Genomic DNA, 26,178 nt, shown 5'->3' on the forward strand with positions numbered 1-26,178 from the left:
CCTTCTAAACCTAGGGCTTCACATCTGCCTAGGGCCCCAATGCCCACGCAAGTTTGATGGGCTCCCATCCACCACCACCCATCCCCAGGCCTTTAGCTTCCTTCCTCCCTCAAACTCCGGGTGCTGGGGAGTCTGTGACATCACATAGTATCCTTGCTCCCTGGTGGGCAGGCAGTGGAGTTGCCCCGACAAGGCACCTAGCTAACAAAGCCCTAGGCGGTGCTTGCTGCGGTTTGGGTCCCGCCCTAACAGGTCCGCAGCTCTCCCCCCACCAAGGGTCCAGGCGTTGGAGCTCCTCCCTCACCTCCCGCCTGATACCAGGCGCGCGGAGTCGCCTGAAGCCAGACAGCCCCTTTGGAGGGCAAACTGAGGTACCCCGGAGGGGAAGTGGAAGGGGGTGGTGAACAGCCCTGGCCATGCCACGGCTTCGCGGAACTCACCTAGATTCCCAACCATCCCTTGCCCACAGAACCTGGGAAGAGCCTGCAGAGATCTTTTAATGGGGGAGGATTGCTTTCTGGCCAAATTGTGTGTGGGTTTTTTTTTCCCCAGAACTACTATTTTATTGTCTTTTAATACTGTGCACTGTGGCTTGGAAGCAATGGGATCTGGTGAGCCCCCTCTGTTTTTCCATTTGTAAAATGGGCGTAAGAGCACATTTGGAAGGACCATTGTGGGGACTAAGAGGTATGACTGACACATTATAAACTGGACTGCTTGTTCATTTTTACCAGTGTCTACTAAACTCTGAGTTCCAGGCTTTAGGCTAACACTGGAATTCTATCATGAGAAAAATACTGACCAAGCCTAACCTGGGGTTTAGAGTGGGTAGAGAAGAAATACATTTAGTCAAAAGAATCGAAATAATGTCAACTTTGAACTAAGTGTTGCTGAAAGGGCGTGATGGATGTGGCTTGGAGGTCAGGGGAGAGATAAGGTGAGCTCAGAGGAAAAAATCAGACTGTAAAGTAGGAAGGACATCTCCCAAGCCAGCATAACTGCAGGTCCCAAGCCCTACCACGTTCTACTTCAAATCAGAGCAAAGATGTGCAGGGTCCTGAGTCCCAAGAGCTGTTCATAGAAACGACTCTGAGATGCTGGTGTGTGGAGCCTTTCATTTCCATGACTGAACCCTTAGACCACACCAATAAAACCAAATGAAATTCCAGAAAGGAGCCCATGAGAGATACTTCATAAGCCTATATTCTTTAGCACTTAGGGAGTATGGGTTGGCTGGCTGTTCTCCGCTGGAAGGCTTGAAGGTTTCACTTAGGCATTTATTGGATTGTAAGGACTGGGGTTGGGGGGTGCCTGGGATGTATAATGGAAGAGAGGCTGTCCAAACCAAGAACTTGGAAGAATGGAAAAGCACTTTACAGGGTGTTGGGATAGTATCACAGTCCGACGGAGTGGATGGTCTTCCCTACTTTAAAAAACTAATGTAAGTAGGTGAGGTCACACCGCTCAAAGGCTGAGAAGTTGCACCAAAGAATCTAAGATTCCAAAGCTTTGTGATCCAAGAGTATATGGAACTCCTGCAAGTGAGTAAGAGACAGTAAGTAAGTGGAGGGGAATCTGGCCTGACCTTCTCCTGCTGTGTTGGACATTTCTGCAAAGGTAAAGCTGCTACCCACTTAGACTTCCAGGCTTTGAAGACTGCGTCACTCCTGACTCCCCTCACTGTCTTTCCCTACCTCCTAACAAAGTCTGTATATCCACTTTCCTAAATGTCTGTTTCCCAGTCCCTCCCTACTTTCTTGAGACATGAATCTCAAGTTGTGCCCAAGGAACTGGCAGGCTCTCCTCTGCAGGCTTCACTGCCTGAAGCCCCACACTGCTCCTCTGCACTCCGCTCTCTTTAGTTCCCTCCTGAAGCTATGGGCCAGTGTGTTTCAGTGTCCAATGAACAGAAACAGTACACGTAATTTTAACATAGAAGGTTCAACATGAAATTTTTCTTTAAGAAAAATGAAGTACGAAGGGATCACAAATACAAAGAGAAGCCTTAAGCTGGACCACTCCAGGAAAAGAATGACCCCAGAGCTTGTTGTACAGAGCTGCGGCCACAGTTAACTAGAGGGCAGGGATGCCACCCAGACAGAACTGACTTTTCAGAATACCAGAAAGTCTACTTACTAGGAGGTGACTCTGTAGCAGCTCCAGAGCTTCCCAAGAAGGTGCCGGGTGTGTTAGGCTTCTACCACTGTACCAAAGTGCCTGAGGTAATTACATTATAGAGAGAAAATACTTATTTTGGTGGTTCTGAGATCAAGTGGCTCCATTAAACTTGTCTTCTGGCAACAGGAACACATCATAAAAAGAGATGGAAAATTGGGGGCTGGAGAAGTGGCTCAGCGGTTAAGAGCACTGACTGCTCTTCCAGAGGTCCTGAGTTCAATTCCCGGCAACCATATGGTGGCTCAAAACCATCTATAATGGGATCTGATGTCCTCGTCTGGTGTGTCTGAAGACAGCGATAGTATATATAAGTGTACACACACACACACACACATATATATATATATATAATACATTTTTTAAAAATGGAAAATTGTGGCAGATCAAACCACTCATCCCCTGAGCCAGGAAGCAAAGAGAAAAGGAAGAATCAGAGATGCCGTGGTCTGCTGGGGGCATGCTCCTGATAACCGAGGAATCTCCCATGGCCCTGCACCTCTTTAAAGTTCAGTCACCTCTCAGTAACATCCCCTGGGGACCAAGTCTTTAACACACAGACTTTGATAGTTACCAAACCATTGAACAAACAAAATGGCTAGCTGTGGGCACCACAGACATTCACTGTAGCAGGAAGGCATTCAAGAGATGACACAGAGCAGGAACCAGATGCTGGAGGTGCTGTGCTACAGGGTCCAGAGCTGGGGACAGTTAAGGATTCTGGAGTCCAGGGAGGAGACCACTTCTGAACCATCAAGAAAAATGGCTGCCTCCTCCCATGTCCATCTCCAGTGCTATGTACACACAAAGTTTAACATGAGACTGCTTACCAGTACATGCGTACAAGGGAAAATACTGAAAGACTTACCTCTGTTTTGTGTTTTGTTTTGTTTTCCTGGATTTGGAATTGAGAAGCAATGGTTTGATGGTTAGTGTATCAAGCCAACAGCAGAGTCTGCAGTGTGGCCCTGAGACATAAATCACCTCCTATTTTTTTGTACCTTTAAGGTACAAAGCCTTTAGAAGAGCTTTCCTATTCAGAGCTTGATCAACAGATCCAGCCTTAGACCCAACCGTTCCCTTTCATCTACCTTAGCACCACGATTACAGTTACTGAATTCACTTGATTCTAAAACCTCCACAATGTTTGTCTTCTTGGCCCGGTGAAATCCCTCTTCTCTCACACAGTAAACATGCTCAGTGAATAACTGCCCGCTGCCTGGGACTGTTCTGGCAGATGGGAGCACAGCAATAAGCCTCCTAGGCTTCCCTGCATCTCAGTTAAAATATCATCACCAGTCTTTGGGAATTATCTTCTAACTGACTCCCACTCCTTTGTTCTGTCTAGAATGGGCTCCTTGACATTTTCCATACCCTATTTTAATCACCGATCTTCCTCTCAATTCCTTACACTGGTTTTTAAATCCAATGTGTCTGACTTAATTTTTTTTTTCCTGTATCCCAGTGCTTAGTCTAATTCCAAGAAGACACACAAAGTTTAGTTAGGTTGATGGTTTTCCAGGATCTGATCATTAACACTATGCCCAGATCTAGAATCCTGTTCTGGCAGCCAAGAGTGCCTCTTCATTAGAGCATCTGCCACTGGGGTGTTATGTTTCACCTTGCCAGGAAGGGCAGTAGCTGTGAGTGTTAGGTTAGAAAAGACAGTGCAATGCTATAAATACGGAGAATGGTAATGGAAACAGGAGAGAAACTTAGCCCTGGTCTTGTATTGAAAACTATTATGCGTTCACCCAAGAGCCTTGGTTCTGTTATTTCATCTCTGAATCAAGATTGCTACAGGTATAGCAGAAGTGGGGAGAACACATAAGCTGAGACAGGGGGGTGGTGTGAAGTGCTTTTATAGTTCACTGAAAGGATAAAGAATACGTCCATCATATTCTCAGAAAAGACAAGGCAAAGGTGACACCAAATATGGACATCAGATCACCAAATCGGGGGATCACATTAGACAACTTTAGGAAGCACATGACAGTCTATGGACAAGCTAAACACCGCTGGCCATGGGGAGCCATGATGTACACAGAGGAACCTTTTGAAACACAGGTGTGGCTAAGATTGCATAGATTGAAAGAGGTACCTGTCCAGTTGTTAAATAGTGTGCAACCTATGGCTTCTAGCAGGTGGTGCTAGCAAGTTTGGTAACCTAAGTTCCCCCCCCCCCAAAAAAAATCTATTGAAGAAAAAGGATGAGGTCAAGTGAGCCTGCTCTTGACAATACTGCTGTTGGCATCCAAAGGCTGCGTTGGCCTGATAATGAATTCAGCTCAGCATAAAATGTCAGGCTTCAATAATATAAAGTTGGGGAAATACACAAATCTAATATAAATAGGATAAATTGTAGAGAGTTTAAAAACATGTCCTCTTTAGGCAAGGCCTCACAGTGGAGCCCCAGCTGTCCTTAAACTCCTGGGCAATCCCCAGTGGTGGGATCGCAGGCATGTTCCACCACACCAGGATTTAATTTGTGGAGATCTTGAAAGTCACATGGGGCATCATTTTGATTAGAAAAGTACTAAAGACCCACTGAAGGCCTTTTAGAGCGATTTAAGTGGTTTAGAAAGTTGATCTGAAGCCGGGCGTGGTCACGCCCACCTTTGATCCCAGCACTCAGAGGCAGGTGGATTTCTGAGTTCGAGGCCAGCCTGGTCTACAGAGTGAGTTCCAGGACAGCCAGGGCTACACAGAGAAACCCTGTCTCAAAACAAACAAACAAAAACAAAAATCAAAAAACAAAACAAAACAAAAACCAAAACAAACAAAACAAAAAAGTTGATCTGAGCCAGGCAGTGGTGGTACACGCCTTTGATCCCAACACTCAGAGGGAGGTGAATCTCTGAGTTCAAGGCCAGCCTGGTCTACAGAGTGAGTTTCAGGACAGCCAGAGCTACACAGAGAAACCCTGTCTCAAAAAAGGGGGGGATCTCAAAAATCAAAAAGAAATGAAGGAGGAGGAAGAGGGGGAGGAAAGGAAGAAGGAGAAGAAGGAGAAAGAGGATGAGGAGGGGGAGGAGAGGGAGGAGGAGGGAGGGAAGAGGGAGAGGAGGAGGGAGAGGAGGGGGAGGAAGGGAAGAGGGAAGAGGAGGAGGGGGAGGAGGGAGAGGAGGAGGGAGGGAAGAGAGAGGAGGAGGAGGAGGACGAGGAGGAGGAGGAGGAGGAGGAGGAGGAGGAGGAGGAGGAGAAGGAGAAGGAGAAGGAGAAGGAGAAGGAGAAGGAGAAGGAGAAGGAGAAGGAGAAGGAGAAGGAGAAGGAGAAGGAGAAGGAGAAGGAGAAGGAGAAGGAGAAGGAGAAGAAGAAGAAGAAGAAGAAGAAGAAGAAGAAGAAGAAGAAGAAGAAGAAGAAGAAGAAGAAGAAGAAGGTTGGATTGGAAAATTCTGTTAGAACTTAGCACCCTTTGGTTCTTGTGAGTCCATCTAAGAGAGATGAAGAATGTGCACTGCACTATTCTGAGTCCCCCTTCACTTGGAACAACTATTTAGAATGTGCTTTTAAAAATTAGGACCTGTAGGTTGGAGAAATGGCTCAGTGGTTAAGAGCACTGACTGCCCTTCCAAAGGTCCTGAGTTCAATTCCTAGCAACCACATGGTGGCTCACAACCATCTGTAATGGGATCTGATGCCCTCTTCCGGTGTCTGAAGACAGCTGCAGTGTACTCATATAAGTAAAATAAATCTTTTTTTTTAAAAAATTAGAACCTATTCTGACAAACAACCTTTGTTCTGCTCTAAGGTGCTAAGAATGAACTTCCAGGATGCAAATGAGATCATCCAGTATGTCTTAGCTACTTGTGAGAACAGAAAAACATAGTAACATAGTATTTATTTAAGTTTGGGTCTGCCCTAACACCTGCCCTGTCAAGGAAATCCTTGGCATTCACTTACTTTCTTCAAGGAGAGAGAGCATATGGTACTGTGTGGATAGCAGTGAACCACACCTAACTCTTGACTGTGCACAGCACAACCTGATACCTGTGTGCACCATTTATCAACTTTACACACCTCTCTGTTGCTATTTGAAAAGATGCTTGTTTTGTGTGCACACACACACACTTCTGAAGGCAGAAAGAGCGAGTATCAGCTGCCCTGGAGCCAGACTTACAGGCAGTTGTGATCTGCCCAATTGCATGCTGTGAACCAAACTAGGGTCCTCACCAAAAGCAGTAATGCACTCTTGGCTGCTGAGCCATCTTTCCAGGAGAGTCACTTAGGTTGAAAGAAAATCATCCCAGAAAGTAATACTGGCCAGCAGGAAAGGAGACCACAGGGAGGGGAATTAAATAGCTCAATATTGGTGGCCTCAAAATTATGTCATCTGTCAACAGTGATGAAAATCATATGTAGAAATTAAATAAATGATAGCAATAGTATAAGGTAGGAGAAGAGTATTGAGTTCAATTATTATAAGTACTTTCACTATCCAAGAAGTAAAAGTAAGGCTAGATTTAATAAATTAGGGATTCGCGTTATAATCTTTAGGGTAACCTGAAAGGGAACAAATAATGCATATCTCAAAATTGAATAACAAAATTTAAAATACTAAAATTGTTTGTTCAAATTCAAAACTAAAAATCAGATAACATAAATATAAAAGAAAAACCAATATATTAGAAAGTATAATAATAAATGCATTTAGAGCCATCAGGGGCTGGAGAGATGAGATGGCTCAGAGGTTAAGAGCACTGACTGTTCTTCCAGAGGTCCTGAGTTCAATTCCCAGCAGCCACATGGTGGCTCACAACCATCTGTAATGGGATCCAATGTTCTCTTCTGGTGTGTGTCTGAAGACAGAGACAGTGTACTCATATACATAAAATAAACAAATCTTGAAAGAAAGAAAGAAAGAAAGAAAGAAAGAAAGAAAGAAAGAAAGAAAGAAAGAAAGAAAGAAAGAAAGAAAGAAAAAGAAAGGAGAAAGAAAGAAATGAATTTTTAAAATAATGATATAATTGAGAAACTTTCAGTATTTTTTAATATACTTTTAAAGAAAGTTTTTAATATGTGGTTTGTGAAACAATTAACAAAATAAAGCTGACAAGCCAAGTTGACCTTAAATATGAGCATTAAAACTATATATTATGAGGAATTTTATAATGATGAATTCATTCAATAGAAAAAATTTAAATCTAAATATTTTTATATATACTATAATACATGTGTGTGTATGTATGCTCTATAATAGCATGAAAATTGAACCAGTAACAATGATCAAAACTAAAAGAATACACAAAAATTATATAGACACTTCCACACGCATTTATCCTCTCCTTTTTTTCTCAAGATGCAATGTTACTACGTAGTCCAAACTTGCAATCTTACTGCCTTTATTTCCCAAGTGTTGAAATCACAAGCACGTTCCATACTGCCTAGTTCAGAAGGAGATCCGACATCTTTCTTGTTATTCATAATGGAGCAAACAGAAGAGTTAAATCCAATGTCAAAGGTTTGAGCTACATAACTAACCCTCTGGGTGTATATGGAACGTGACCCTCAGCCAGTACAGACTCACCTTCCTTTCCAAGGACACGTAGAGTATCTACAGAAACAATCTAAAGAGGAGACACAGATGGGAGGGAGTAGAACCTCAGAAAATGTATCTCCAAAGTGATAGAAGAGACAACTGAGCAGCAGAAACAGTTAGGAGCTAAGTGGACTTAGAGCAAACAGGCTGGCAGAGCCATTTCTGGTGGAATGAGACAGATCTTGAGGGAGTGATCAATTTAAAAACAAAATCCAGAATTGTCGAAGAAAATATGTCACCAGAAGAATCATTAGATTCAGAAACGAGAGAGACATTTACTATATCTATGAAATTAGTGTCAAGGCAGTCCAAGATGGACGCTTTTCTAGAAGGAAGCTGAGGAGACACTGCAGAGGGAGGGCACCGGTCAGTCTCGGGGGCAGCCTGTGAAGTCTGGCAGAGAAGAAAATTAGATCACTCTAGACACAGTGAGATCAAAAAACAAATTTTAAAAAGGAATGCAGATTGCGGGTTGCTTAATGGGAGATGTGCAAGGGATGTGCCTGGGATGGCATTTCCCAGAGATTGCAAAGGGATAAACGTCAGTCTTGCCCTTCAGGTCTTGTGCAGGATAGGGACTGAGCTTGATGCTGGCAGAGGGACTAGGAGACCTGGGGACATTGAGAGCATCAGAAGAGAGTGTGTAAGTTCACTCTGACACACCGAAGTCTCTCAGGTAGGAAGCAACCATGTCTTCCACCCAGTGAGGAGAGTCAGTGGGTAGGAAGCAAGTTAGGAGTGAACTAAGAAACCCAGTTATTGTTGCTGGGGAACACATACTAAGCAGAAATATTTAGTAGGTCAGCTATGTAGTTGGTGTGATATAAAGTGTTGGGGCGGGAGGGGTGTTGTAGTGGATGTTATTGTAAGACTTACATTGTTTTACGCAACAAATATGGAGGGAGGCTTCAAGAATACACTGAGTTGAATGTCGTTGTCAATTATGGGAAGCCTAATTTGACGCAAGCCAGAGTGCTAGAGTTAAGTGTGAAGGGTCAGTATATCGCACTTAATACGGTAGCTAAACTTGTGCCACATGGGCCCCTCTGTCTTGGCTCACTCAGCTTACACAACCTGAGAGTCACATGACCAGCTCAAAAAAATCTCTATGTTTTGGTGTTCTCCTAAATCTAACAGGTGATCAGAAGCATTAAAAGACCTCATCGCCCCGCTGACCTCAGCAAACTGCTTCAGTCCATGTAGACCAAGGCACAGCTCCATCTCTTTAGGCGGGTCCCCACCCCTCCCCTTCCCCCAGTGCCAGCCCTGGGTCACTTGGATTTTTCACATTTATTCCTCATCCCTCCCACTTTATTTAGATAGTAATGAAGGTGTCCTTCCGTCAGTGTGATTATCTGGAATCTATTACTTTACAATCAGAAGAGGTTTGTCTGCACTGTCAACTTGTCTCCTAATTTCTTCTGGGAGTCTGATCAATATTTTAGTTAAGTCATAAAAATTAGCTAATTGTTCTAGCAACCAGCATTTTTCTAGATTACTTTGTAACGAATGTTAGTTTTACACTATATAAAAGCTCATCTTTTACCAGAAATCGATTGCAACAGCTACCAACAAATCTCTTTTATCACACATCGTCATAAGACAATGAGGCACGTTTTAAAGCAGAAAACGGGGCTCGACTTAGGAAAGATTTCTCTCCCAACCATTGCCCCTTTTGAATGTCAGCACACAGGCATGTAAAACAATGACATGTAAAAACAAGCAAACAGTGTTCTTTTGTCGTCTCCAGAGAAGAGGATGAAACCAGCAAACTCCTTCGTGTGGGTGACTTGTTAGGGACACAGCAAAGAACAACTCCATCACAGAGCAGTCATGGATGCATATGGAACCAGCGTGGCCTGAATTGCATTATTAACATCCTTTTAAAATGGAATTCACGGCCACAGGTGACTGAGCAGACCAGGGTGCCTACGGGAGCAATCGCAGGCATCCAGACCCCTTGGAGTTCAGAGAGCAAGGGACAGCATGAGAAGTTCTAACTTCTGTTGTGTGGCTCTGTCTGCTCAGACAGTCTGGGTGACATCCAGGACATCTTATTGTCTTGCTGTGTCTCTCTCCTCCTATTCTTATGTCGTGTGCGATTTGTTTGGTACTTCCTGGCAGGATAGTTGAAGTCCTCCAAACATGCCTCTTCAGACACTCTAACTAGTGCATTAACCAAACACAGCTAGAGCTACAGGTTCCTCACGCTGCATGGAAACCTAGTGATTCTGTTACATGGAGAGTGTCATGTATCTCTGAACAGTGCTGGTCCAGAGCTGCCCTTCCCCTATTCCTTTTAGGTTCTTATGGGACCAAATAGTTCCCATATATGTTCATTTCTCAGACAGGTTACTATGATGAGAAACTCTGAGGTGGGAGACATCTTGGCTTTATTTCCTCATCACGTGACCATTTCTTTCTTTGACCTCCGGATGACATAAACCACCATTGTCACAAATGCTTTTTCAGTTTTCTAGAGCAGTGCTTTTTCTAGTGTGGTTTAGGAGACTTCTGAGAGGCCCTGACTCTGTAAGGGGAGGTATATGTGTAGTCAATGCTGTTTTTTGTGACAATATGGTCATTATACTCCATCTTCACTCTGAAAGTGCACAGTGGAGATTCCAAACATGATGGAATATCAATAGGACATGAAGACTTAACTCTGTAGTAAGCCAGACACCGAGATACTTGGGAGAAGAGCGAACAGGCCACTCTGTGTAGATATTTTCATAAAAATATGCTATTTACATTAAAATCTGAGAAATTTATATATTTAAATTTTTTAGTTTGTTTCTAAAATAGTGAATGCTGATAGACTTAAGCCATTAGCAAAAGCAGCTGGGAGGGAAGAGTGGGGGTGGGAAGGGATTGGAGGGGAAGGAACGGGAGTTGAATTGATAGAAATACATTATGAACTCTCAAACAAACAAAAAGAAACCATAAAAAAATCCCACTCACAAAGTAATTTTAAAAAATATAATCCTGATCCTTTGGGGCTGGCAAGATGGCTCAGTCAGTAAAGGGGCTTGCTGCCAAGCCTGAGGTTCTGAGTTCCATCCTTGGGACCCACATGAGAGAAAGGAACTGACTCCTCAAACTGACCTCTGACCTCTACAGGTGCACTGTGGCACATGTGCCCCGCCTGATAAATAAATACCTTTCACTCACCAGGGACATTATATCATTTGAAAGTTTCTGTTAAGGCTTGGCATCATTCACCTGGCAGGAAAAAGAATGTAAATTTAAAACAATTCTCTCCATAGATTCCTAAGTGAATTATGTTTCAATTACTGAATGTTTTGTGGGTCTTTAAAAAGTGCTGAGCTAATTAATATATATGAATATGTATAATATATATAAGAGATATAAGATATATATTGAGATATAAGACTCTGGCTCTCTATATATTGAAGATCCAGAGTCTCACACCAGCTGGGCAAGTGCTGTACTGCTGAGCTTAATCCCCAAGCTCAGGATTATTCTTTAAGGCAGGAAAAGGTGTAGATCAGGCATTCAAGGAGACTGCAGGCTTTGGACTGCAGCAAACCACTGGTCAAAGAAAGCCAAGTCAAAGTTTTTGAAAAATTGAGCACTTAGGAAGGGGGACATTTAGAAACTGTTAAATGTAATGATTAAAAAGGTGATGTTTTAATATAAGTATTTCAAGAACCATATAATTAAAATACTTGGAGGTTTTAAATAAAATCCATGTTAAGTCATAGATTTTATTGAATTGATTGTATTAATTTTTTCATTTTTATTTTAGAAGCAAACATGATATGCAATTTCTATAAGCAAAACAAGATAAGTCATTAAAAAATACATCAAATAATCTGATTTGAGACTAACAGCAAAAGCCAAAATTGCCAGTAATGGTGGTTCTGTAATCTTGGCACTTGGGAAGCAGAAACAGGAGGCTCTTGAGCCCATGACCAACCTAAACTATTCAGTGAGATCCTGTGGCCAAACCCAAGGATTGGGGCGGAAGCTCCTCGGTGGTGGAGCCCTGGCCTTCCCTGTGCAAGGCCCTGTTCTTGATCCCCAGCACAAAAATCCCAGAATAGGGACATGAACTGGCACAACTGAACAAATATAAATTTAATTAGAGACAGATAATGGTAGACTATAGAAGCATATACTTTGTTGCGAAGAAGTAATGTGAAAACTTAAGAGCAAATTTAAAAGACTATGAAACACATATGCACAAGGTTTGACACTGCGATAATAAATATATCACAGTTAAAGCAAAAATCAGATTTACAGGGATGGCTTTACTGTCACGTACGACAGGGAAAGCCTCTATGCGTGCCTGGCAGCAGGTGTTACACATAAAACTTTAAGCACGAACAAACAAGAAGTACTGAAAACCTGGAACTTTACTGTGCCAAACAGCATCCAAATAGAATTTCAACTCCTGCACGACTGTAAGTGGTTGTAAAGTTTGTGTCACTATAAACTGTTTACAGGCGTCACGCTCTCGCTGTACACGTGTTAGCCATCTCCCACAGTCACTATAAGGGGCTCTGCTTTGGTGAATAGAGGAGACAGAGCAGGATTTAATGCAAAATGTGCAGTGCAAACCATATTTGCTACTACCCAGACTTTCTCGGAAAGCTCAGGAGGGTGTCAAGATGAGCACTTAGGTGGTGTGGGTTTGGATAGAAGAAAAGGAGGCAGTTCAAGAGGCAGTAACCTTCCCAGGAAAAAAGGGAAACTAAGGCATACATTATTGTAAATGTAATTCCTTAGAAAGTGACTGCAGTGGATGGTGTTAACAGTAATGGCAAGAAATATGTAATTTAAAATATGTGCAAATTGGAGACTGGAGAGATGGCTCAGCGGTTAAGAACACTGGCTGGCTGTTTTTCCTCATGACCCAGGTTCAATTCTTAGCACCCACATGGCAGCTTACCACTGTCTGTAATTCCTGTTCCATCATGAGATCCAGCACTGTCACACAGACACACACCCAGTCAAATCACCAATGTACACAAAATAAAAAATAACATTTTATAAGGACCTTGACAGTCTGGCTCTCAAATTGTGAGCAGGGCTTTGCGGTCTATGAGAAGCAGTGAAGACTATGGTTGTGACCATCCTGGGTAGGATGGACTAGAGAATGACCTGAGATGTGGATGCTGAGTAGGAGGGTGCACAGTGGCTGAGGAAGAGCTGGACCAGAGAGGGAGGGTGGAGATAGAGAGGCATGAACTGGAGACACATATCAAAGGAACTGTCAATGGGATTCAGCGGAACTCAACAGACTGGAGAGAATGCAAGGGCAAACCCAGTGCTTTGAGGCCACAGGGCCCACACACACACACACACACACACACACAAGAGAGAGAGAGAGAGAGAGAGAGAGAGAGAGAGAGAGAGAGAGAGATGCAGATGCAGAATTTGAGAGGGACCCCTTAATGAGAACTCCAAGAAGATCCCAGGAAAGGATAAGCTCACATGCTACAGATATTGGGGGTGGGATTGCTAATCCTTGTTTATGGGGGAAGGATGAGTTACAAGAGGAGACAAGGCAACAGTGCTAGAGATGGTATGTGACAGCAACAAAAGGGTCTCAGCAAGAGGGACCCAGCAAGGAAAGGACTGGCTCATTTAACAGGCTGCTCCCACCAGCGTTCAAGCCTTGTCTCTACCACTTTCCTCAGTGCTGTGATAAAATCCCTGACCAAAGCCACTTAAGGAAAAAAGGGTGGTTTTTTTTCTTTTTAAAGATTTATTTATTTTATGTAAGTACACTATTGCTCTCTTCAGACACACCAGAAGAGGGTGTCAGATTCCATTACAGATGGTTGTGAGCCACCATGTGGTTGCTCATGACCTCTGGCAGAGCAGTCAGTGCTCTTAACCGCTGAGCCATCTCTCCAGCCCTGAAGAGTGGTTGCGGCAGGACTGCAGGAGCAGGTGGCTGCTGGTCACATGTGGTGTCTTCACTCAGGAAGCAGAGAGATGGGTGCTTGTGCTCAGCTGGCTGCTTTCTTTTTATGCAGCCGTGGGCCCCCCCAGGTCGGGTTGGTGCTGCCTACCGTTAGGGCTGGCCTTCGTACATCCGTCAGCCTAATCTAGGTGGCCTTCAAGCTGATTATAGACCCTGCCTAGAATCTAGATATCAACCATCATGCAGCTCATCGCAAAAATCCATTCTGTTTCTTAGCTTCATCCTAATGTAGAATGATATCTACCTGTGAGCTGTTTTAAGAATTAAAAGTGAAAATGTATGTATAATATCTAGTATGATAGTTGGCACGAGACACTCAAGGATGTAATTGATTACTTTTAAGAAAATGATAGAAAATAAGAGGAGAGAATGAAAAATTTTAAGAAAGTCTGAGCATCAAGGAATGATAAGAGGAACGGAGGATATACTGCAGATGTTTACTGGGCTTGGATCTCCTGTGTGTACCTCAGCTCTGAGCTGGTGGAGGCAGGAGAATCATTGGAGCTTACTAGCTTTCAGCCTCGCCAAGAAAAATATAAGCTCCAATTTCAGGAAGAGGCCCTGACTCAAAGGAATAGGGGAAAGTGACAGTGGAGGACATTGATGCCTGCTTCAGGCCTCTGAGAATGCACATGGGGGCAAATACCCTTGAATGCACCCTCAGGTGCATACACTCACATGAGTGTGAGCATGTGCGTGCACACACACACACACACACACACATACACACACTTTTTAAAAGGTCCTATCAAGAAAAGTAAAGATGGTAAAATAGTGGAACCAGTTTCTTGGTTCCTCAGAAATGTGGTTGAACTTAGCATGTGACCCAGCCAGCTACCTCTGGTTACATACCCAAAAACTGAAAGCAGAGAACAATTAGATATTATGTACATGTGTTCGTAGCAGCACTGTTAAAGTCCCCAAAAGATGCCAACAGCCTTTTCTAAGTGCCCAAACGGGTACATATTTATGGAAGGTCATACAAGTCTAAAAAGGATGGAGATTCTGGTGCATGCTACAACATTCGTGAAGCTGAAAGACATTATACTTCATAAAATAAGCCAGATCTGGAAGGACAAAGGTGTGTGACTCATGAGCATCGGGTACCTAAAGGTTCTCAAATTCACAGGATTGGAAAGGTGGAGTCACGGTTGTCAGTGGCGAAGAGAAAGAAAGCCTGGGTCTTTTGTTCAATCACAGTTTCCATTTGGTGAGCATGAAAGGGCTCTGGAAATGGGTGGTGTTGCTGACTGCACAGCGGTGTCGATGAATGCATTGCCACGGAGCTGTAGGCTGAAAAGGATTAACATGGCAAATCAGATATTTTTAATAATGATTAATAATCATTTTACCAGAGTAAGTTAAGATACACACAAATAAGATAAGCAATCTAAGACACTGTCGTTTACCAAATAAAATAGGTTGGAAAAGTCATCAAAAAACAAAAAAAAATACAGTTCACAGTGCTGCACTTGGTGGCTAATACCTGTAATCCAAGCAGCTGAGGGTGGAAACAGGAAAACGGGGGGGGGGGGGACTTAACTCAGGACAAATGAGGTCGGGACCAGCCTGAGCTACCTGAGACCCTGTCTCCAAAGAAAACAAAAAGAGCTTGCAAAAGTAGCTATGGAAAACATTGTTAAGACATAAAAAAATAAAATGTGTAATATAAATATAGCTATAAATATGACAATGAGACATCTATGCAGCTGCCATCTGGCTTAAACATGCAAAGTTGCTAGTAGTCTCAAGACCCCTCTGGTATATTTCTGGTGACATCCCTCTCCTCGCCAACTCTAGATTGCTATTCATCACCCCTAGTCATTTCTGCAATAACTAGGGGGGCCAAAGCAATATCCTGGATTCCCACGGGCACCATGAGACTCCCCCACGGCGGTGTACTTCCAATTATAGATATATGTATCACCCTCTCATGATTATTACAGTATTTAGGGGGATCCCAAACAATGCCCTGCTTCCCCCTGGTAACCATGAGATGCCCTCATGATGATGTGAGAGCGGCAGTAGCCAAAGCGTTTATCCCGATAAAGGAAATCTTTCCCTAAAATGACGTGCCGCAAAGTCTCTCTTGTCAGTGTTAGCATCTAAGCCAACTATTGCACAGTTGGTGGCTTCTTTTCACCTTCCACCTTTCCTGCCTTTGTGGCCTTTCCAGATATGACTGTCCCTAGAGTTTAAAAACCTGCTCTGTTGATTTCTGTACATAGCTGACACATTTAAGGCCTTTTATTGTGGTTAGAGATAAGCACGGATTCTTTCCAACTGTCTTAGTTTGGATTGATAAGGATTTGGGGGGGGGCTACTTTTGTAAACTCCATTTCTCCTTTTTACATATATAGTGGTTACTTTTATTACTTTTTATAATCTTTTATATTAATTCGTGAAAAATGTTAGTAGAATGTAGACATAGTTGGCTCTTTATGAAGTCTAAAATTAAACATGATCCCCTTCTTCCAAATAAACAAACAAACAACTGAAGAGTAGTGGAAATGCCACCTCCTAAGACCACAGTCTTTTCTTCTCAGGGTTTTCCAACTAGGCATTGTTGGTGTAGATCTAAACTTACAGCTGACCTGTGGCTTCTTGGGGCTGTTTCTCTCCCCTCCCCACCCCACCCCCCAAAATCTATGGAGACAGCTCTCAGTGCACACCACTACACACAGGCTATTGTTTCCAGTCTGAGTTCTCACACAAAAGATGTTAGCCTTTGCGCCCACACCAAACATAGTGTCTTTTGTGGGATCTCGAGTGCAGCCAGAAAGGGAAAAGGAGTCTTTTAGTCTGGTCTTTTGCTTTCAGTGGGCCGAGCCCTGGTCTCTCCCCTCCTTGCACTGCCATTCATATCAGCATTTGAGCTCTTTCCGACCACATTAGCCTCCGGGTCAGCTCAGATTCTTCGGGTTCCCTATTCTGCGTTCTGTGTCACTTATATCGTGGGGACCATCCACCAGAGAAACCCGCTACTCAGACGTGGGTTAAAGCCAATAGAAAGACTTCTAGACTAGCAGAACCTCCAAAACGAGTGTTAATGTAGGGTCTAGAGGATCTCTTATTCTAAACAGCTTTCTTACGTTTCATGATTGCTTAGGACTCAAATAAAATCCTCGCGTTCTGTTTGGTCCTGTTTGTAGGTCAAGCGATCAATGCCTCAGACAGACAAGCAAGTATGCATCCCACCGGAGCTGCCGGAATTGCTGAAGCAGTTTACCAAAGCTGCCATTCGGACCCAGCCTCCTGATCTCATACAGTGGGCGGCCGAGTAAGTTGTTTCTCTCAGAGGGCAGATATTAAGAAAGAGGGTTTGTGGGAAACCGAGGAGGTTGGCAAGCCTACAGTCAGGCAGTGCAGGCAGGTTAGTAGAAACTGAGTCTTTAAAATCCACACACAAATGTATCCACACGCAAGAGCCCTTCCCTAAACTAGCCAGATTGAGTAGTAACATGAGAACAGTAGGCCAAGGGTCCTGGGGCAAATAGAATCAGTTAGCTTACCATGTCAGCTAGCACATGCCCGCCCAACCCATCCCTGCATCCCATCTGCTTTCCTGGTTGGAAGGAGTTTAGGAATCTGGCTGGCAGCTCCGCTCGCCTTTCCCCGGTTTACACCTGCAGCTTGTTTTCCTTCTCACCGCTAGATGGCAGCAGTACACCTATTGGATCGGAGCGCGATCCCGCGGGGAGGAGGCGGTGGGATCTCTCCAAGCTGGTTTCCCCTGATTAATGAAACACCTTCCTTCATGGCTGTGGAAACACATACTTGGGCAAGACTAAAGACACTTTGCACCCAGTCTTTGGGGAGAAAATTCTTTTTTAATTGATTTTTTAAAAAATTGATCTTTCCCCGTCTGCATGAAGATGTCCAAGGTCACATGGCTTTCTGGGAACGGTTGTAGAGCTGAGGAGGTCAAGTCGCTCTATGGTGTGCTTGTAGCACACTGGCTTCTTGAAGAGCCCCTAGAGGCTGCTCGGTGGGTGAGCTTGCACAACAGGGGCGGACTTCACCGCAGCGGCTTTACATAGAAAGCCTCTCAACTATGAAATTGTTTCTTAGACACACGTGCCTGCTGGAAAGTGGACAGCCTGGCTTGGTGCAGGGGGTTGGGAGCTAACAAGACCTTACTGGGGCCTTTTCTAGATGTTTTTATTGCTGGATGATTACTTCCTTAGCGGTGTCTCTGTGAGAAGATACCTCAGACTGTAGAGGGGAGGGGCTAAGGAAAGAGAACCTCCAGCAGGTGGTGGAGACATCTAGGCTGAGCCAGAAGGAAGCTTTTTAGAATGGAAGGAAAGTAATGCAGTCTAGAGTTGCTTTGCCTAGTCATGAATCCTGTGTCGTTTTCTATCTTGAATTGTGTGCATTACCTCTAAGATCGGACTTTAACGTCAGAAGGCTAATTTCTTTTGGCATAGTCGGACAGATTTTGTTTTATGCCATATGATTGCTTCAAACCGCATTTTAATGTCCTTGTGCTGCTGCATTATCGCAAGAAAAGTGACATTTCTCGATATTGTCCCTGACATTTATGGAGGGAAACTTTTCCACCGTGGTAACCTGCTTGCTCCGTATTGTATGATGTGCTATAAATTTTTTAGACATCCGTGCAAGATCAGTTTGTACTTCAACAGCAGTGAGAAAGAGCATGACTTAAGAACATTCTCTATCCAGTTTAGACATCAAAGGCACTTACCGGATCGCTTTCTGTGGCTTACAATCTTGTGTTCTAGCAGATGGAACACCACCGAGTATCTCCAAGATAAAATAGGTTTTTAGTTCATAACATGCAAGAATTTCCTCCCCTATGTCCCAACAAAGAAGAAGCCAGCTCCCCACCATCAGCAGGGCCTATACTGATTTGTCCTGAAGCAAGCATGAGACAGCTAAAACTGTAACCACAGAATCATTCACTTGCAAATACAATGCAAAGATACGGAGGAATGAATCCATGGTTGTGGCTACATTCTCTAACCAACTATACTAACAACTCCAAAGCTACTTGGAGAGTGCCACATATCCACCCAGGCACTTCTCTGTGATGGGATGCTGTAGTATTGCTGTCCCGGCTTTAAATCCCCTCCCCCACCCAATCTGATTGTAAGGTCAGGCCACATCCCAGTCCGGGTGCTCCACTGTACCACTCTCACCAGACACCGGTCTGTCTACAGAGATGGCTCATGTACAGGGTCAAAAGTGACAAAGTCTTTCTACAGCCGCTCCCACTGAGGACCTCTAGCCACAGACTGGAAGTTGTGTGGTCTGATTCCCATCTCTTTAGTTCTGTTTGCTTTGTGTCTCAGAAAAGGGCAGTAGTTAGCGCTGTCATGTAGACTGACCCTAAAATGGGCTTCTGTAAAACACCCCACCCCGCCCCGTTTTATACTACCTGGTGATGGAGGGGCAGAAGTCGGTGGTTCATGAATAAGACTTTGGGTGTAGACACCCTGGCGTCATATTGCTCATGCCCACTCCCTGTGGCAGTCAGCTTCTTTCCATATCACTCCAATCTTGACATGGGGTTTGACCTATCTTTCACATCACCCCCAAACAGAGTCCACCCCACGAGGCAGTAGCACACAGCAGGCGTATCTAACTGAAAATTCTGAGGGATGAAAGAACAGGACTGCTTCATAGACACCATATCAACTTATGCCGTCACCATATCAACTTATGCCGTCCCCTTCCTTGCCATGCCTCTTCTCCTGGGCCTTCCTGAGGGCCTTGCCAGCCTTTCTTCCCCTTGCTCAAGCCCCACACAGGCCTCACTACCTCAAGCCAGAAACCCTTTCCCACTCCCCCAGGAACCGTTCTATCTGCACGAATCTTCATATAATCACGGTATTCATGCCTAACAGATCCGCAAGAATGGATATTCTATGCATATCCTAGGATCTCTCTGTCTATGAAAATAAAACACCAGGGCTGGAGAGATGGCTCAGTGGTTAAGAGGACTCACTGCTCTTCCAGAGGTCCTGAGTTCAATTCACAGCAACCACACAGTGGCTCACAACCATCTGTATTGGGATCTGATGCCCTCTTCTGGTGTGTCTGAAGGCAGCTACAGTGTATTCATATACATAAAATAAATAAATACATCTAAAAGAAAAGACTAAGAAGGGAAGGGGGTGGGGATGCGATTCATTGGCTGTTTATTATTCTTAGAGAAAAATAAAACCTTTTTATACCCTGAGCACTCTTCATTCCTTAAAGTGGAAATAACACAATCAAACTTTCCCCATTTGCAATAAAATCAAACACAGCTAAATACTATCTTTTATCTACTCAGCCAGAAAAAAAAAAAGTAAATTTATAAGTATCTAGAGGCCACTAAAACCTGGGAACCTCCTCTATCCCCCACCCCTTCTCTTGTAGATATTTCGGGGCCATGTCCCGTGGAGAGATTCCTCCAGTGAGAGAGAGGTCTGAACAAATCCCTTTGTCCAACTGGGCTGAGCTGACACCTGAGCTGCTGAAAGTCCTGCATTCTCGGGTAAGGAGCTCTAGGGATGCTGCGGAAACTGAGTGGTTACATCAGGGCCATCTGAATGCCCGCCAAGCAGCTGGCCGTTAGCACTGCCCCCAAAAGCTTATTAAGTCCTGGCCTCAAAGAGACTTGTCCTTCAGAGAAATGGGAATTAGTGTGGAAGAGACTGGATCCTTGAGCTGTCCTGGGGTCATCACAGATCCCCCGCCCCATCCCCCAGATGTCAGAGGATATACAGGGGCTCAGTGTAATCCATACCACCTGTCTTAAAGGGTATCGGCATCACGCTAACAGAGCCAGACCATGAGAGGTCTACCGCAGGCTGGTGTAAAACCAGCACACCCTTCTTGGAAAACCCTCCACACATTATCACAGGAGTTAGCCCGTGAACGGGAAAAAATGGACTGGCTTGAGAAAATTCTGTGCTTTGGCCAGTTGTTGGGATACAGTTGAGCGGCATGGTGCCCCACATTAGGATAGAGGATAGGGGAGACTTGGGTAATTCGGGGCACACTCAACCTTGGGTTCAGAGGCCCTGGCAATGTGCTGGAACCTTAATGAGGTACCCGCATCCTGGCTGCATCCTTAGCTAAGGGGAATCCGTCACTTCCCTTTGCTCTTTAGATGCCAAGACTTCTGTGGAGTGAACCCAGCAAAGCTCTCAAGGTCCTGGAACCAAACAATGTTAGATACCTATCCTAAACCCCAGGATCAGCCATAGGGTGTCACATGTCACTGATGCAGAGACAGGAGGGACACACATGAGATTCAATACAGAGAACTATGTGTACTCTAGGAGAGATGTCTCAGCCTGCCTCTAATGTCCCATCTGCCTTCCAGGGCCAACCTAAGAACAAAATTAGAGAGCATAAAGGCATCATAAGAAATGAAATGGACTCTACATGGGTCTCTCTACCATAATTCTGACATCTGGAGTTTAAAAATATTAAACTACATCACAGCATCACAAAGACAATTGTCAAACGGGATTCTCTGCCTCTCTCTAGCTCCCAGTTCCCCTCCTTGTGCTGGGAGAACTCAGAGCATCTTGCTTGGGGGTCCTCATGTGTGTTTTGCGTGTTCCCTGTCCCGAAGGTTGCTGGCAGACTGATCATCCACGCAGATGAGCTGGCCCAGATGTGGAAGGTGCTGAATCTCCCTACGGACCTGTTTAACAGTGTGATGAACGTGGGTCGCTTCACAGAGGAGATCGAGTGGCTGAAGTTTTTAGCCCTTGCTTGTAGCTCTCTTGGAGTTGTAAGTGAGCTTTCTTGTGTTGTGTGACAGAGGATAGAGGGCGGTGGGTGGCTCAGAGGTAGACAGAGACTGGGTGGGGTGGGGTGGGGAGGGGCTCCAGATCCAGTTCTTAGTATACCAAAACGAAACTTTGAAATGCCCCACCATTTTTCTCTGGGCCTGGAAGGACAATCTATCTGCACCCATTCAGATGATAAAAGCAAAGCCAAGCCAAGCCAAGCAAACAAACCCCTGCCTTTCATGCCTCCTTCTGCTCTCTAAATGAAGGTCATTTCCAGGTTCAGCAATCAGAAGCAAGAACTGGTAGAAGGAGGGATGGCTATTATCAGGTTCTGCCAAAAGCTGGCCAATTTGGCTTTGGATTGTTTGTGACTTACAGCCATTGCCCTCAAATTAATTTTCACTCTGCCTTGCCACGTCATTGATGACCTGAAGCTGTGGGATAAGATTTGTTTACTTGTGGGGTCTAGATACCTAGAAGCCAGATTGGTAGAGAAGGTACCACCAGGGGTGTTCAGCCTCATCGAAACCCACTGGTAGCCTTGAGTGGGTATGTGCCTCAGAAAAAAGAGAGCAAAATTATCTTTTCAAACAATGTTAAAGGAACAGGAGAAGAAGGAGAGACTTTAAAAATAAGAATCACGAAGAAAGTAAGCTCGTCTGAGTTCAGGCCTTTCTCAAATGTGACATGCTTGAAAATTGGAAAAGCCACTTTCCTGCTTTGAAGGAAGGTTGCTGAAATCGGCTTTTATGTGCATTTAACACTGAGGTTATCATCTAAGTGGACTCCCTCTTAGTCACTGGTAATGAATGGAAATGGATCAGCCACATCTTTGGAAAGTGAGTTGTTACTAATTGCTAAAGCCTTGGAATTCACTGACAAGCCAACAAAGGAACTCACTGCCTCTGCTCAGGCCAACAGGGCTGGAAAAGTAACTTGTGTCACACGGCGCAGCCAAAGCACGATCTTGGTCTTTCTTTTCAAATATCTTTGGAATGTGTACTTGGCATTTTTGTTTCTGTGTAAATTTAGCAGAAATATTGTAATCCAAAGTTTCCCATGGGTTTCCCCTGCAATTGGCATTATAATCATTTCTCCAGAGAGAAGGAAAGAGGAGACTATTTATGGTTGGGGTTTTTTTTTTCCATTTTCTTTCATAAAAACATTATACACTGTTCTCCAAGGAGGAGAGGCAAACATAGCAGGGCAAATGAGCTGTCAACCAGGATTGACATTTGCGGGGGGGGGGGGAGCCTTAAGGATTGAAAGAAATCATGAAATCACAAAAGATACTCTGAGACTCTCTCTCTCTCTCTCTCTCTCTCTCTCTCTCTCTCTCTCTCTCTCTCTCTCTCGTGTGTGTGTGTGTGTGTGTGTGTGTGTGTGTGCGCGCGCGCGCGTGTGGGTGCATCTTGTAATTTAATCTATAGTTAATTCTGACCTTGATCTACCTCATCTTCAAAGGTAGAGTAGGGAAATAATGAGATTTGATCCAGTCTTAGAGCTTAGATCGGTGCAGCAATGGAAACCACCTCCAGGCAAACCCTGCCTCGGGTTTCATGTTCATCCTTCCCCCAAGGTGGCATCTGACTGTTTTAGGACAGGGCTGAGATGGAGGAATCGGGTGTCCTTGGGACCCGGTAATATTCACTGGGTTGCTACTGTCTGGACACTCACTGCTTGTAGCCTAAGCTTTTGCATCTCTCGGATGGATCAAAGCGTCATAATGCTCCCACTGGCTCACCGCAGGTCTCCCTGGTGCTGGCCCTTTGACATTTTCTGTGCATTGTCCTCCCTGTCCCCTTGACTTTGGTCCACTTCCTAGCCTCTCACCACTGTGCAAATGTCTGAGTCATCATCTTGTCCCCATAGCTCGAAGTGGCCTGGGTGACTTTGCAAAGCCACATTCCGACTCCTTTTCTGTTTGTACATCCTGTACCTGGCAGGCTTTCTCTGATGTGCCTGCCTCCCAAACTGGGAGGCAGGACCTCTTTCTTCATCTCTTCTAAAATGAGGAAGTTGGATCAAGTCTTCTATAAAGTCCTTCACCTCTACCAAGCTGTCATTCTCTCCTACTTATCTGCTTCCATCAAAACAGCCTTATGCCCACATCATTCCGTCAAAGAATACCCAGGGCAAGCTCATCCTGGAAGTATAGTCTGTGTACTAAAAGCTGCGGGTGGATGAAGGAGCCAGTGCCTACTCCAGCTTGTGTCATACGGGAGCTTAATCGTGGGGCAGGTCAGTGCTGTAACCAGACAGCTTGCCTTAACTGAACTCATATATTTAAATCCTAAGTCCCAAAGAGATGGTAGTATGAGTGTGACCTTCTGTCACGAGAGTACAATCCTCAGGCATGGGGACTAAGGAGTCTTATAAACGGGGGTTGAAGGAGGCTGTTTGCCCTTCCCACCGTGTGAGAAGACATTGAGATATGCTGTGGAAAAATAGGCCATTGTCAGCCCTTGATCTTGAACTTCGCTTTCAGAACTGTGAGCAATGGGTTTCTGATTTGTATTGAACCTTCTGAGTCTAATACATGTGATTATAGAAGCAAAAGCAAATTCAGTCAAGGTATCACCATGTGGAGAGGGCTTGCGTTCCATGTAACCCATACACCCTTGTAGACCAGTCTAGTAGACGCTTTTCCTTGTTTTGCAAGCAAGCTATGGTCTTTTACGGAAAAGTAGGTTTTGCTCCTGTTAGAAGAGTCTTCTGACCTCATAGGCACATACACACAGATATACATAGACAATAGCTGAAAATGAAATAAAATATTTTTTCTAATTATGTGGACATTAGAATCTAAAGGCTTGTATGAATAATCACTAACTATTTAAGGTCAAATGTACGTTATGGGCTGCAAGGGCTGTGTTATCAACTTACTACACGCTAGGTGGTTTACACAACAGATTCATACTGTCTAACAGCTCTGGAGGCCAGAGTTGAGGCCGCCTCTGCTGACGTAGGAGGGGCTTCCTTCTGTGTCAGCCTAAGTCCGTACAGCTTAGGTCTCCTTCTTGCCATACTCTGCCCATGAGGCATGCTGTCCTAATCATTCCATTGCGACTTAATTAGCTTTTGTACTGCTTATGCTGAGTGACATTTTGATTTGGTTTGGTTTTCTGACAGGATGGCCTTGAACTGTCCAGCCTCCTGCCTCAGCTTCCTGAATGCTGCAATCGCAGGTGTGCACCATTTCATTCATTCCTATTAAGTCTTTAAGTCTCAGTCTCAGATTCTAGGACTTAGGACTGTTGTGCCAGGAACAACACCAAAGGACCACCAAGGAGCCAATTCCAGTGCAATCGCATTAGGGTCTCTTTATTACAAGTTCCAGCTTGGGCTTTGTGCCAACCCTGACGCAGGCCGGGAAGGCAGAGCCCCAAGCCTAGTTTCAGGCAAGCATTTATAGAGACAAACAAGCAAGCAAGGGGGTTTCTAGCCTGGCACACATTTGATTGGAGGCCATTTTATGGCCTTTAACATAATTGGCTGGTGCTGGGAGCCAAACCATAAATTTAACTTCTGCTTTTCTCTTGATTGGTAGTTGTTAGGAAGCCAGGAGCAGGCTTGTAACCTGGAGGTGCAGATTTGTTAGGGAGTAACCTGGAAACTGGTGCTAGGTGCCAGTGTGTTAATTCTAGTTCAACCTTAGGTCAGGTTCTCTAAGATGGAGTATGAACCCAAAAGATCTGGTCTCTCAGGACTTCAACCCTGAGGGGAGGACAGTTCATCCTATAACAGCACCCTAAGAAGAGGACAGCATAATGAAGTAGGCGGTAGAAATACTTTAGAGAAGTAGGAAATGCTGTGGGCAAAATTAGGCAGCTCAGCACACACACTTATGCTTGCAAATATCCTCCAAACCACTTCTGTGTTGATCTATCACATACTTAGGCCTTCCCCTCCCACCAACACTCTCAAATGCACACACACACACACACACACACACACACACACCCCTATAATGTTTGTTTTCCTGGAGCTCCAGAAAACTGGCCTGTTAAAAAAACCACAAACTTCATTTTTTTGTTGTTGTTGTTGTTGTTTTTCATCTCATGGCTTACCATTTTTAAACAATTGTACATTGAAGGTCCTATTTCAGAAAATGTTTCTTAAATGGAAATAAAGTTTAAATACGAATTCAAAATGAATAGTAATTCATTAGGGCAAAAGACATTTAAAATCACTGCCATTCAGTAAAACGGCCTCTAAGAAGATGAGCTAAATTTATTCACATCCTCTTAGGCCTCTCAGTAAAAAAGGACCATGTAGACCGTCATCATATCCAAGGAGCAGATGGCAGTTGAATGTCCACAAAGTTGCCAATGAAGGGGACTTCCCTGGCTAGTCACATGAGGACATAGAGCAGCAGCTTAATTACCCCAGCATACTTAGCTCTCTCTACTCAAGACTAATTCTTGACTGACCCCTGGAGGGTGTGTAAGTCTTTTTTTTTTTTTCTGATGCTGTGATAAAACTCTAACCAAAGTCAATTTGGGGAGGAAAAGATCCATATCACCTTTTATACTTCCATGTCACAGTTCGTCATTGAGAGAAGTAAAGGCAGGCGCTCAAACAGAAACCATGGAGGAATGCTGCTAACTTGATAGCTTTTGCTAATAGCTTTCTTATACAGTCCAGGCCCCTCCCCACCTAAGTAAGGATAGTGCCACCCACAGTGGGCTAGGCCCGCCTACATCAGTTAGTCATAAAGATAGACATGCCCACAGGCCAATCTGATCGAG

At 44.3% G+C, this 26,178-nt stretch overlaps 1 protein-coding gene across 2 annotated transcripts in view; it reads left to right on the forward strand.

The window, feature by feature from the left end:
- The first annotated feature begins 313 nt into the window (after positions 1–313).
- Positions 314–26,178, forward strand: part of Ropn1 (rhophilin associated tail protein 1) — a 28,556-nt gene continuing 2,691 nt past the window's right edge. The window contains exons 1-4 of one of the 2 annotated variants that reach the window (XM_021185101.2): positions 314–371; positions 16,823–16,950; positions 20,058–20,175; positions 21,265–21,426. In XM_021185101.2, the coding sequence (XP_021040760.1) occupies positions 16,835–16,950; positions 20,058–20,175; positions 21,265–21,426 (396 nt within the window). In that variant the 5' untranslated portion in view covers positions 314–371; positions 16,823–16,834. Of the gene's footprint in view, positions 372–1,553; positions 1,618–16,822; positions 16,951–20,057; positions 20,176–21,264; positions 21,427–26,178 lie in introns of those variants that run through there. The other variant, XM_021185102.2, reaches the window with a different exon arrangement.

This window comes from Mus caroli, unplaced genomic scaffold (assembly GCF_978045245.1).
Source record: "Mus caroli unplaced genomic scaffold, Mus_caroli_1 scaffold_17, whole genome shotgun sequence".
NCBI lineage: Eukaryota > Metazoa > Chordata > Mammalia > Rodentia > Muridae > Mus > Mus caroli.